The 12,297-nt window shown below is 31.5% G+C and overlaps 2 protein-coding genes across 2 annotated transcripts; one reads left to right on the top strand and one right to left on the bottom strand.

The window, feature by feature from the left end:
• The first annotated feature begins 6,173 nt into the window (after positions 1 to 6,173).
• On the top strand, positions 6,174 to 8,749 carry LOC104702850 (indole-3-acetic acid-amido synthetase GH3.3). Its single transcript, XM_010418770.3, has 3 exons — positions 6,174 to 6,564; positions 6,679 to 6,780; positions 7,205 to 8,749. The coding sequence occupies exons 1-3, from the start codon at positions 6,245 to 6,247 to the stop codon at positions 8,562 to 8,564; spliced, it is 1,782 nt and encodes a 593-aa protein (XP_010417072.1). The 5' UTR covers positions 6,174 to 6,244; the 3' UTR covers positions 8,565 to 8,749.
• A 1,111-nt stretch (positions 8,750 to 9,860) lies between these two features.
• Positions 9,861 to 11,709, bottom strand: LOC104704982 (protein neprosin-like). The gene is made up of 7 exons (XM_010420977.2): positions 11,634 to 11,709; positions 11,455 to 11,538; positions 11,208 to 11,357; positions 10,866 to 11,030; positions 10,685 to 10,738; positions 10,389 to 10,538; positions 9,861 to 10,232 (listed from the first exon to the last, which is right to left on the bottom strand). The coding sequence occupies exons 1-7, from the start codon at positions 11,703 to 11,705 to the stop codon at positions 9,912 to 9,914; spliced, it is 996 nt and encodes a 331-aa protein (XP_010419279.2). The 5' UTR covers positions 11,706 to 11,709; the 3' UTR covers positions 9,861 to 9,911.
• Between the last annotated feature and the right edge of the window lie 588 nt (positions 11,710 to 12,297).

The following is a 12,297-nucleotide window of genomic DNA, read 5'->3' as shown; positions in this document are numbered from 1 at the left end:
TGTGTAGAAACATAAACACACGTGTAGAATAAGTGAACAACAAATAATTGAACACTGAAACAAGACGTCTCTGATAAATAGTATATGTAGAGGCATCATTGTTATCGGGTCATTTCCTCCCGACAACGAAAACGACTCAACAGAAATGCGTCTGCCAAATTCAGCCGTAATATTCACCGAACTCAATCTATACTTTTATTATTCTACTAATTGTTATATCGTATACACAATAATTACAAATCTTTCCAATACAAATTTTAGTTTGAGGCATAACAAATAAAATTACTAGAGCACATGAGAAAGGCAGTAAATTAGTTAGAGCAAAAAAGTAATAATACAAAGTTATAGCTGGATTTTTATTTACATTTCTCAAACCTACACATGTACATATGGTGATTATAAAAAATATTAAATGGCCATTAAGTCAATGGTGATTTTAAAACTTTTTGTAATAACTATTAAATTTTAAATGATTTTGTTTCAGCATTTGAGTACATAAATCCCATTTTTCGTTAATAAAATAAGAAAATGTTTGTATAACATTTTTCCTGCCTATTTTTTTTTGCTAGCAAATGGTAGGTCATCATATTTTGCACGTATATAATTATAATTTTTTTTTCTTTTTATTTGAATGGAAACAGGTAATGTATTAGTCAAACATCACCAAAAAAAATAATAATAATAATTGTTATGGATCAAAGTTTGTAAACTATAATAAAAAAATCAATCTACATTTCATATTAATTTTGTCGCAATGTAATTATATTTGAATATAGATTCCATGTCACGGACCTATTGAAAAATGTCTCCTCGTATAAAATAATACGGTTTAAACTAAAATTTAAATGATTTGATTAAAACCTACCACCATGTTTTTCAATGTTAGGACTTTTCGCGGATAGACCATATTATTAATCAATACACAGACTTGAACAACCTTATCTTAAAGTGGTTTCGTATACGTATTTCAGTGTTTGCGAAGTGCTACAATGTAAAGTTAGGTATACCGCATACGTATATGTCGTGGTCCTCATGGAAATGAAAATATCTAGTATATATACAGCAATAACTCACATCTTCAAGTGTTGTAGCCGACCGACAATGTTATATTAGACAAAGCCAAAACTAAATCAAATTAAAAACAAATCAAATACTGCAAAAGTTGGTAAACACAAGAATTTCTTACTTCACAACAAATTTACTGTAATTTCATTATAGAAAAACAAATCGACTCTACTAAATCCTTTTAAAAAAACATCGCTAAGAATTTTTTTATTTCGAAAAACATTGGTTATTTAGCTTAAGCATTCCGAATTGGTATTTAACCGTCTTTGAAAAAAAAAACATTGCATCACATGCTAATATATGTACATAGACAACTTGACTAGTGGCTGATGGATAATTTGGCCAACTCCAGGAACAAAAACAAAAATAAAAGAAAAAGGAAACAGACACATTGTACAAAGACTTTTTAAACACACGATCATTGTTTTTGTTTGTTAATACAAACCCACAAAAAAGTTTATTTTTCGTTAAAACGGACACATATAAACTTATATTTTTGTGAATACGAAGTTACGAACATGTACACATTATATTTTTATTTTAACAATACGATGACACATTAAATGTTTTTCTCTTAAACATTGACGTAGTTCCACAAATTAGGGTGTTTTTGTTAGCATTGACAAAATATACACAAGTAAAAACAATTTTCTGATATTCCTGGTTAGTGATTTACGATTGATCCAAATTAGGGTTTCGGGTTTGTTTATGGTGAATAAAATAAGAATTCCTGGTTATTTAACACAAGCACACATGGTTAAAAAACAAAACAAAACAAAAAAAGCAAGCACACGTCAAAGTTCACATCCAGAAAAAAAAAAAAAAAAAAAAAAAAGGAGATCCGTAATGGAAAGACAATAGTAACGAAAGAACAATGACAGTGTTTGCCTATAAACTCATCATGCTCTGTCTTGTCTTGTCTATTACAATGTTCAGTCTTTTTTCTGCATATGCAAAGCTAAAAACGATAGTTGTCTTTAAATATAAAAAGGGTCCCCGAAATCGTAAATTTTGAAATTGAAATTCTCCTAAACTTGGAAATTCTTACTAGCAAATCAATACAAAGTGTGTATTTGTATGTTTTTGTAATGATTGCATTTTAACTTGTATATCTCTTCGTATATAGTTTATAAATGAAAATTAGGATTAATAGTTTCTTCGTATAACATCGGCAGACTAGGACGGAGCCCTTGAAGAACTACCAAGAGGTTGAAATTTATGTTTCACGATCTTTTATACGGAATATTTCACGAAAATTCATGAATAATAAATTTAATTTCGTTGTTTTGTAAAAAACAAGTTCCGGAAACACAATAAAGTGAAACGATAGAGCATGCAAGGGGTAAGGGTCTGATGTTCATTCCACTGCTTCTAAACAAAGGGATGACTTTTTTTTTATTAACTCCATGCATATTTACTTCTATAACAGTGGTCGCCAAATAAGTTTTAACCACTGAAATCGATGGAGAGCTTCACCTTAATTACCCAAAATCGTGGACATGAAAAAAATTTTTGTTTTGTTTTTTGGGCAAAGGACACGAACAAGTATGTTCCATAAATATAAAGTACGTATAATTGTCTTTGTAAATTAAATTTTAACCCGAGTTCATATTTTTTTTACCGGTTAGAGATAATGAGGAGAATAACAGTAAAAACAAGATTTTTCATGTTTTTTTAAACTGATCATGAGGAAAATATTTTTCGGTAGAGTGATATTTCTTTCCCTCCTAGTTTTACTTTTTACTCTAATTTTTTTTCCATTTACACCCAAAACATTGTGTTAGAAAAAAAACTTATCAACTTTGAAAGACTAAAATTTAAGTGTACTTAAAAACAGGGCCGTATATCTATTTCTACTAGAAAGATTGAAAATTGACATATATAATTGACATACATTGTCTTGCGCACGGAGATTGTAAGTATCAATAATGGTCTTAGAGACAATTATTGACAAGAAGTCAACAAACATTAAACGTGCTCTTGTCTAGTACTATTTAGTACTAATAGTCTATTACTAGTATTATTTTTTCTAGCTAATACGTAATAAATAATGTCAATAACACTGAGATAAGTTTACCGATCATCAAATGAAATAGAAAGGCAAAAGACGTTGTAGTTCTTTTTGAATGGTCTATTTTCTCCAATTTTTTGAACGAGTTCATCAGTTCATTTCGTGCTCAATTTTGCTTTTTCCTTTTGTTTTGTTTGCATCTCTTTAAATATTTGAGTTTGTTATTGTTTAGCTTGGATCAACCATAATTATATATGCGGATGTTGTTCTTGTTGTAAAATCGTCTCTTTCATATAGATTGGACAACCAATCAATATCTTCTTCTTTTTTTTTGAATTATGTGGTTGACAAAAAAAAGACATAGAAACTTCTAAACTCTGTGAAATACTATAGGTTTTACGTGGATTTCATCTGAAATATAAAAAAGATAGTCAGAACGTATAGTAATTTTAAACCTTTAATGGCCGTAAACGATAACAGAAGGAAAACTATCGGGTTAGACATTCTTGTAGCTTGGTTATATAGCTTGTTACCAATTAATTTGTGTATAAATGGTATGCATATCGTACATAGTTTGTTTTATTATTATGTTACCGATTAATTTGTGTATAAATGGTATGCATATGGTACATAGTTTGTTTTATCATTTTGAATCCGTCTACAAAACCATAATTTACACTAATTCTCTCTCAATCTTCTATTGTATTACAGTATCTTAATAGGAAAACATTCAACTATTCATTATTTCCTTATGGATGTGATCCAATGGAAGATAACTTTATATTTATGGAACATACTTATATAACTTGCTTAAGATTATAAGGAAAATTTGTGTTGGATTAGTGACCATGGTTTCATGTTAGAAATAAAATTAAGGTTACAATTAACAACTCGTAATAGATATCTCGTCTTCGACTTTGGAACAACTTTTTTATGATCGGTTTGATAATTAAGCTTCTACTGTTAAATTGTTAGTATTTCACATAATACCATTTTAGTTGCGAGTAATGAGTTTAATTGTTTGTATTTTCTCAATGCTCTATATTGTTCTAAAGTGATCTCAATTTTGGGTGTACTACCTTATCGATACTTGGAATATGTTAGTCTAGACCAAGAAAACTAGAAACGAATATCATACCTACTCAAGGAAATAACAAGAAAGTGGGAAGAAATAACTATTTAAATTAACGTATGCAATACTAAGGAATAGTGATTATTATTGACATTTTAGAAAACATTGAAATGGTCCAAATGTTTCCCATAAATGTCTAATCAAAGAGATAAGACATGAATCGTGCCATCAGTCACTTCCTCAATTTTTCTTCTTTCTTTCATTAGGTCATATTCATGAATATATATCCTCTTTTTATTATCATCATATATATCAATAATAATTGATATTCTTTTAAGGCCCACATGTCAAATGATCGGCTTGACTGCATGAGTATAACCTTCGAATACATGCTTTATAAAAAAAATACAATATTTGATACATAATTTATAGTATTGCAATGAAAACTATCATACTTTTTTTTTTTTACAAGGCATAAGAATATCATACTTAAACAAATAAAATTGTGGATTTTTTCATATAAAGCAAAATGGATAAAGTATGTACGTTTAGTTGTTTCTACGCGATCGGAATAATTATTTAAACATTGTAAAATGCTTTTTTTTGTTATATGAATAATTCACCTCTTGCTGTCCCCAAAAGAAAAAAAAAGAAAAAAAAAAGATAAAAGTAAAAAATTAAAAACTAAAAATAAAAGCAAAAACCCTAGAATTAAATGGTACTGCAAGTTGGAGTGGGTACAGGCACAGGCGCACAGCACGAACGACCAAAACGAAATGTCCCAGGCATGTCTTTAATTGCTTTAGAGTTAGTTCTTCCAAATCGAGAATTAGTTTAAATTATCAATAAATAATAGTACCAACTACTAGTCGTACCACGACCTTTGCAATCCATAGGACTAACGTCTTTAATCTTTTCTTCTTGCACCCTCGTGCACTAGTACGCGAGCATACATGTTGCATTTTAAAAAAAGAACTGGAAAAAAAGAAAGAAAGAATCGTACATATGAAACTTAGACTTCTTAGTCGACAGTAATTCATTAAATTATGCTTTTGAAAATTAGTTTATATAGAATATATATATCCCATTAATCTCAAATTTGTTTTCGTATATGACTGCTTTGGTTTCCTTGTTGTGCTAATTAACGTTCCATGATCCTATCGAAAAGATATGCAAGTGGGAGCGTCTATCAAATAAATCTATGGAAGATTTGTTCTAAAAAAAAAAAAAATTCAAATCAATGTGTACACACATATTAACAAACTTATGGTAATCTAGTCGTGGGTAAAAAAATATATTAACAAGTTGGGACTGTCATAGTGGATTGATATTTTTATCTCTAGGTCTCATAATATCAACTTTGGACCTTTGAAATAACTTTTCCTACTTATATATCAAAAATAATTTCATTCTAGAAACGGTCACTCTGTTATGTTAAGTTTCATGGATTTTTGATTTTTCACTGAAAATTATTTAAATTAAATTAACCGATAATATGTTTACTTATTACAGCCTAAGGGACCAAAGTCAATGCATGGAAAGAACAACTAAATTAAGGATTAGTTGGCTCCGGAAACAACAACATGATCCCCTCACGCATATATTAAATAACCTAATCAAGTCTTAATCTTTGATAAGTCAAATTGACGACGTCATTACAATTGATTATAAGGGAATCGAATAAGCTATTAATCAGTATTGACAGTCACTATCCGCGACAGGCAGAGTCACAAGCCAAATAAAAGGGAACCGCGTGGTACGTACGGGCTGACGCCTAGCTGCTACGGTCATGACAATAAATTGCCCAATCATAGCAAAATACCAACGTGGCACAGACATATGGGTCCAACATGTCTGCCCAAACTAGCCAAATATTACGTGTCAACTGTCCCCGCTTGTCCCCCTGTCTCGGTCTAGCCATAACAAACCGAGCCCACATTTATATCAACATGGAACTACGCTGACGTGACCTTTTCCTTCTTGCCACTATAAATACCGCCCCATCCTCGCCGAGTTTTTTATATCTCCTCATCAAAACAAAGTCTAATACTTTCAACTTACCAAAACACGTTCTAAACACTCGTAACATTTCAATCATGACCGTTGATTCAGCTCTACGATCTCCAGTGAACTACTCACCGGCCGGTAAGGACGTGAAGGCTCTCAGGTTCATCGAGGAGATGACACGTAACGTCGACTTCGTTCAGAAGAAAGTCATCAGAGAGATACTGAGCCGTAACTCGGAGACTGAGTATCTTAAACGGTTCGGCCTAAAGGGATTCACCGACAGGAAAACATTTAAGAGCAAAGTTCCGGTGGTTACTTACGATGACCTTAAACCAGAGATTCAACGTATAGCCAATGGTGACCGGTCTATGATCTTGTCATCTCACCCTATTACCGAGTTCCTAACAAGGTATATTATACATAACCCAAAAATGTAAATTATTTTGTGTTTCTAAACTTAGATTAAGTTATATATAATATATTAATTAATAATTATGGATTAATCTTTTAATTTTGTAATCAGCTCTGGGACATCTGCTGGTGAAAGGAAGTTGATGCCCACCATTGACGAAGACATGGACCGACGTCAGCTTCTATACAGTCTTCTCATGCCTGTGATGAATCTGTAAGTTAAATTTCTATTTATTTGATTTTCAATTAATTTATATCTTGCGGTAATAGCTGCATGCCAAGAGTATGAAAACAGTCTAAAAAGAACAAATTAATCCAATTCTAATTTTTAAACGCCACGAACTACAATTTAAACTGTGAAAACTTAATCTGAATGTCTAAACCGTATATCATATTTATTAAACCCTAACTGCTAAATTTAATTTTGAACTCTAAAGTCTAAAGAATTTTATCTATTTATATACTTAAGTTTTAAGACATTCAACACGTCTTTGACTCTTTTCATGACTGTTTTAGATCTTTTGTTTTGTCATCCTTTAAAACGTGACTTCATTTTATTTGCAATAATCAAATTAACAGTCTAAACTATTAAAGAAACATAAATATTATGGTAACTAATAGTAATTTATTGTTTACAGCTACGTGCCTGGATTAGACAAAGGCAAGGCTCTATACTTTTTGTTTGTGAAGGCTGAATCGAAGACTCCCGGTGGATTACCGGCACGCCCAGTGCTCACGAGTTATTACAAAAGCGAACAATTTAAGAGACGTCCTTACGATCCGTACAACGTGTACACGAGCCCTAATGAAGCCATCCTTTGTCCCGACTCCTCCCAAAGCATGTACTCTCAGATGCTTTGTGGTCTCCTCATGCGTCACGAAGTCCTCCGTCTCGGTGCCGTCTTCGCTTCCGGTCTCCTCCGTGCCATAGGATTCCTTCAAACCAATTGGAAAGAACTCGCTGACGATATCTCAACCGGAACCCTAAGTTCGAGAATCTCTGACCCGGCGATCAAAGAGAGCATGTCCAAGATCTTGACCAAACCTGACCAAGAATTGGCTGATTTCATAACTTCGGTTTGTTGTCAAGATAATTGGGAGGGTATCATTACTAAGATTTGGCCTAACACCAAGTACCTTGACGTCATTGTTACCGGAGCCATGGCTCAGTATATCCCGATGCTTGAGTACTATAGCGGCGGTCTACCTATGGCTTGCACGATGTATGCTTCGTCCGAGAGTTACTTCGGGATTAACATGAAACCAATATGTAAACCTTCCGAGGTTTCTTACACCATTATGCCTAACATGGCCTACTTCGAGTTTCTCCCTCATGAAGTGGCAACAGAACAATCTGAACTTGTGGAGCTAGCTGATGTCGAAGTCGGGAAAGAGTACGAGCTTGTGATCACAACCTATGCTGGGCTTAACCGTTATAGAGTTGGTGATATCCTTCAGGTAACTGGATTCTACAATTACGCTCCACAGTTCAAGTTTGTGCGGAGGAAGAACGTTTTGCTTAGCATTGAGTCGGATAAAACTGATGAAGCTGAGCTCCAAAGGGCTGTTGAGAATGCATCGGTGTTACTTGGGGAGAAAGGAACCCGCGTGATCGAGTACACAAGCTACGCAGAGACAAAGACTATACCTGGCCATTATGTCATCTACTGGGAGCTTTTAGTGAAAGATCAAACCAAGCCTCCAAGTGACGAGGTCATGGCTCAGTGCTGCTTGGAAATGGAGGAGTCGTTGAACTCTGTGTATAGACAAAGTCGGGTTGCGGATAAGTCGATAGGACCACTCGAGATACGTGTGGTGAAGAATGGAACGTTCGAGGAGCTCATGGACTATGCCATCTCGAGAGGTGCATCGATCAATCAGTACAAGGTACCGAGGTGTGTGAGCTTTACACCAATCACAGAGCTGCTTGACTCAAGGGTTGTATCAACACATTTCAGCCCGGCTTTGCCACATTGGTCACCAGAACGCCGTCGTTGAGAAGATTTTGTTTTGGTTTAGAGTTTGTAAGTCGTACAATAAGTCCGGTGTACGGATGTTTACCCGATCAATGTTTACTCACTCTCTCCCTGCTTTTATCTGACTTCTAAGTAATAAATAATAAGTAATGTAATCCGAAGAATGTGAAGTTTATGCATATCAGTAAAATTACTTTAGAATTCAAATTATACTATATAAAGGTTATCGATTTTATTTAGCTTTGGTGAAACTTTTCTGTTTATAAGATTGATATATCATGATTCTGAATTTTACAACTCTTTTATTTTCTGTTTAATCTTGCAATTTAAATTAATATTTCTGTTTAGCATAATTAAAAGATCTGTTTAGCATAATTAAAAAATTATTAAATCTATTGTGTGATCTAGAGTCCTTGTGGATACGATCCCTAAGTACTACAGTTGATCTCTTAATTTGAGAGAGTAGCTCTACGGTAAATTTGAGCATATCAAAGATTAAGAATATGAAACCAAGTATAAAACGTATTTCAATACGATTTGAATCAAGTTTCGAACTCTAACAATATGCATTTGTAATTTTGTTTGAAAGAAATATTCAAAAAAAAAAGTGAAAATGAGATGGTTTATCGTTTATCTTATTATAAAGTTTGGTTTTCTATGTTAGTAAAATAAATTTCGTTCCCTTAACCAAAAAATAGAAAACCTACAAAAAAATATATTTCATATACTAATGGATTTAAAGAAAATTATCTAGGTTTTACAATCTTTCAGATTTGACATTTGGTTTTATTTATAAAAAAAACTCATTTGTGTGGATTCTTAGCAGTATATTCTTTGGATTTTGATTCTAATTTTCTAATAATTTACTCATAAAACTCCATTAGATTTTTATTTCAAATGGCACAATGTATCAATAATTAGAAAGTTATTTAATTTCAAATAACACTGGATTTTAACAAAGTATTTAAAATCCTACTTGAATAACACCAAAAGAAGAATAACTTCCTTCTCCTTAACAAAAAAACAATAAGAAAAACATACTATTGTAATATATTAAGTTAAGAGTGTCAATCAATCAATTATTCTATTTACATGTATCAAAACTTTTTTTAACAGCTAATTGTTTTATTCTAATTATGTTTTTATTATTATTTGATATTCAGTAAGATATAAATTTGATATGATGTAATAGAAATTAAAATTGCATTGCAAGAGGCGAAAGAAAATTGCATTATAAGATTGAGTGAGTGAAATTTCAATATGTTTTTTTTAATACTATCAAATAAAATCTAAAATTAATATGCAAAATACTCCTTAAAATTCAAATATTTCAATAAAAAAATACCATGAAAAAAATAATTGAAAATCATCAAATACCACAATGTCCACCCGGTCCGCCAAAAGAAAAGGCTACTCCGTTTGTTTTGCTATAACCCCAATTCATTACTCTAAAACACTTTGAGTCTGTATAACTTTTTATCCTCCGATGATTGATATTAATTCTTTGATAGTTCAAATTTATAACCTTCACATGAACGAAACTTGAACTGAATCCATCCGGAGATACAAATGTATTTCCTCCAAATCGTACCAACGAAGCTCCTTTTTTTAAGTGTGTAAACAACTCTTTAGGCCAATATCCGATTATTTCATCTTCTACTTTTAATGCCCAATTACCAGTAAAACCATCCTATATAAAAAAATTAAGAAAATAAAATAATCAACAAAAATATATTATGTATACATATTTATTTTTCAAGTAAAAAATGAAACTTTGGCCTTAAAAGTAGGATTCTCAATATTTATGTCAAATAAACTATTTATATATAGAGAGAGAAAAGCTTACTTGAAAAATTTGCGGTGTGAACTGAACGGTTGTTTCACCACCATAGATAGAGGATTTACTAAAAATGCTTCCAATCGAGGGATTTGGTGATACAATTATAAAGCCCGAACATATTGTGTTATAACATCCCGTCTTTTTATAGCCATCTCTCTAATAAAAAAGAAAGAAGTGGAGAATATTATGCAAATAATTAAAAGGATTAAAGGCAAACTGACTGTTCCATTTTATTGGTGTTATCAAGAACGAACTATTAACATGTTATGTTACATAACTTTTTAACAATACTATGTACTTACAGTCCAGTATATAGTAAATCGTGTGGAACTGTCTCCATACAATCTTGGATGCACCTAAATATAAGTTTAAATTAGGTGTGAGATGAACAGATAATATACTTATGTTTATGCAAACTTTTCAATAATTTAAATCCAACATCTAATTGTACATTGATTTGTATAAGGTATGATAGTTACTCACCGCCCAACCAACTTGTATGCTATTGAGTTGATTACGAGATCCATTCTCTAACCAAATCTGACTTTTACAATACTGATTATTTTGAACAGTTACGTTGTGAATACTTATGTCAGCTTCTGCACCTCGATAGATGCTCCTGCTCAAAACGGTTTCGATTACTGCAAACTGTACACATAAAATAAAAGTCGACTTCTTAAAAATATTTGCCATGCTTCATAGCATTAGAAAAATAGCAAAAGTATTATTAATTTATTTTCCTTTTAAAACTGAGATCGATGTTAATAAATTTAAAAATTTATATGAGACTTTTTAATGGAATAATTGTTTAAAAAGAAGACCTACATGTTGGCCAGGATACCCGAGTGCATCAAGATGAACACTCTCAGTACTCTTTCTTTGTCTTAAAATTGGTACCGTTCCTTTTGGACAACTTTGATCATTTGTTTTATATTTACCTTTTTTACCAAAGTTTTCATTTGAACTGAATTTTTCCTGTATCATCTCAAAATGATTAAAAAAACTATATTAAACTATACTCAATTTTCGAAAATATTTTCCATATTTATTTGAATAAAGTCAATCGTCATACCTGAATTTTGTGGTGTTTGAGCAGTGGATGTTGGAAAGCTGGTTGTTTGTATATATCAACGCAATCGAAATCTAGTAAACTCGACTACAAAATTTTTAAATAAAACTATTTAAAAAAACGAAAGTAGCAGATTTTAAAGAAAAGAAAAGACAAAAGTAGAAGTTATAGATCAATCTCACATCAATGTATCCTTCGGCCAATTGCAATGAACGCAGATAAAACGTCACAACGAGCACTAACTGTAAAATCATGTTTTTACTTATATTTCTCTAATGCTGTGGATCCATTATATATAAACCAATTCGAGTCAAGTACTAATTATCATTTTTTTTTTGGTAATGACTAATTATCAGTTATTGCTAGTCAACATAGTCATAATCGCTTGCCGTTAATAAACTTACCATAACTGCTAATAGACTATACCATAACGTAACCTCTTATAAACTTACCAGAAATGTTAAATACAAAAATTTAACTCCTAAGACTTTTTTTTCTTTTGATATAACTATCAAGACTACAAATATGAAAGTAATTATTATTTTTTTGGTCGGAACAAATATGAAAGTAATTATACGAATATGTAAATAAATCTGTGAATATATTTATTTTACTTTCCATATTTATAATATGTTTACAAAAATTTTTTGACTGATGTGTAGTAAAAAAAAGCAATATCTTTTTGTTAATATTTTATATTTGGATTCTTCCTCTGTTTTCACTTGAGAGGTTCACCATCTCTCATCTCTCTCTTGATATCTCACTTAAACACAAGCACAAAGATAACCTTGTTTTCTCGTAATTTCTATTTTTTTTTTTTTTTTTAACAAACAAAAAAAAGAGAGG

This window comes from Camelina sativa, chromosome 7 (assembly GCF_030686135.1).
Source record: "Camelina sativa cultivar CO46 ecotype springtype chromosome 7, ASM3068613v1".
In the NCBI taxonomy this organism is placed as follows: domain Eukaryota; kingdom Viridiplantae; phylum Streptophyta; class Magnoliopsida; order Brassicales; family Brassicaceae; genus Camelina; species Camelina sativa.
Note: the sequence above shows the minus strand (reverse complement) of the source record. Positions and strands in the feature narration are given on the sequence as shown.

Coding starts and splice junctions, on each gene's coding strand:
- LOC104704982 (XM_010420977.2), bottom strand. CDS start 11,705: ATGATTTTACAGTTAGTGCTCGTTGTGACGTTTTATCTGCGTTCATTG. Junction 11,539..11,633: donor TGGCCGAAGGATACATTGAT/GTGAGATTGATC, acceptor AAAATTTTGTAG/TCGAGTTTACTAGATTTCGA. Junction 10,739..10,865: donor GCATACAAGTTGGTTGGGCG/GTGAGTAACTAT, acceptor ACTTATATTTAG/GTGCATCCAAGATTGTATGG.
- LOC104702850 (XM_010418770.3), top strand. CDS start 6,245: ATGACCGTTGATTCAGCTCTACGATCTCCAGTGAACTACTCACCGGCC. Junction 6,565..6,678: donor ATTACCGAGTTCCTAACAAG/GTATATTATACA, acceptor TTTTGTAATCAG/CTCTGGGACATCTGCTGGTG. Junction 6,781..7,204: donor CTCATGCCTGTGATGAATCT/GTAAGTTAAATT, acceptor TATTGTTTACAG/CTACGTGCCTGGATTAGACA.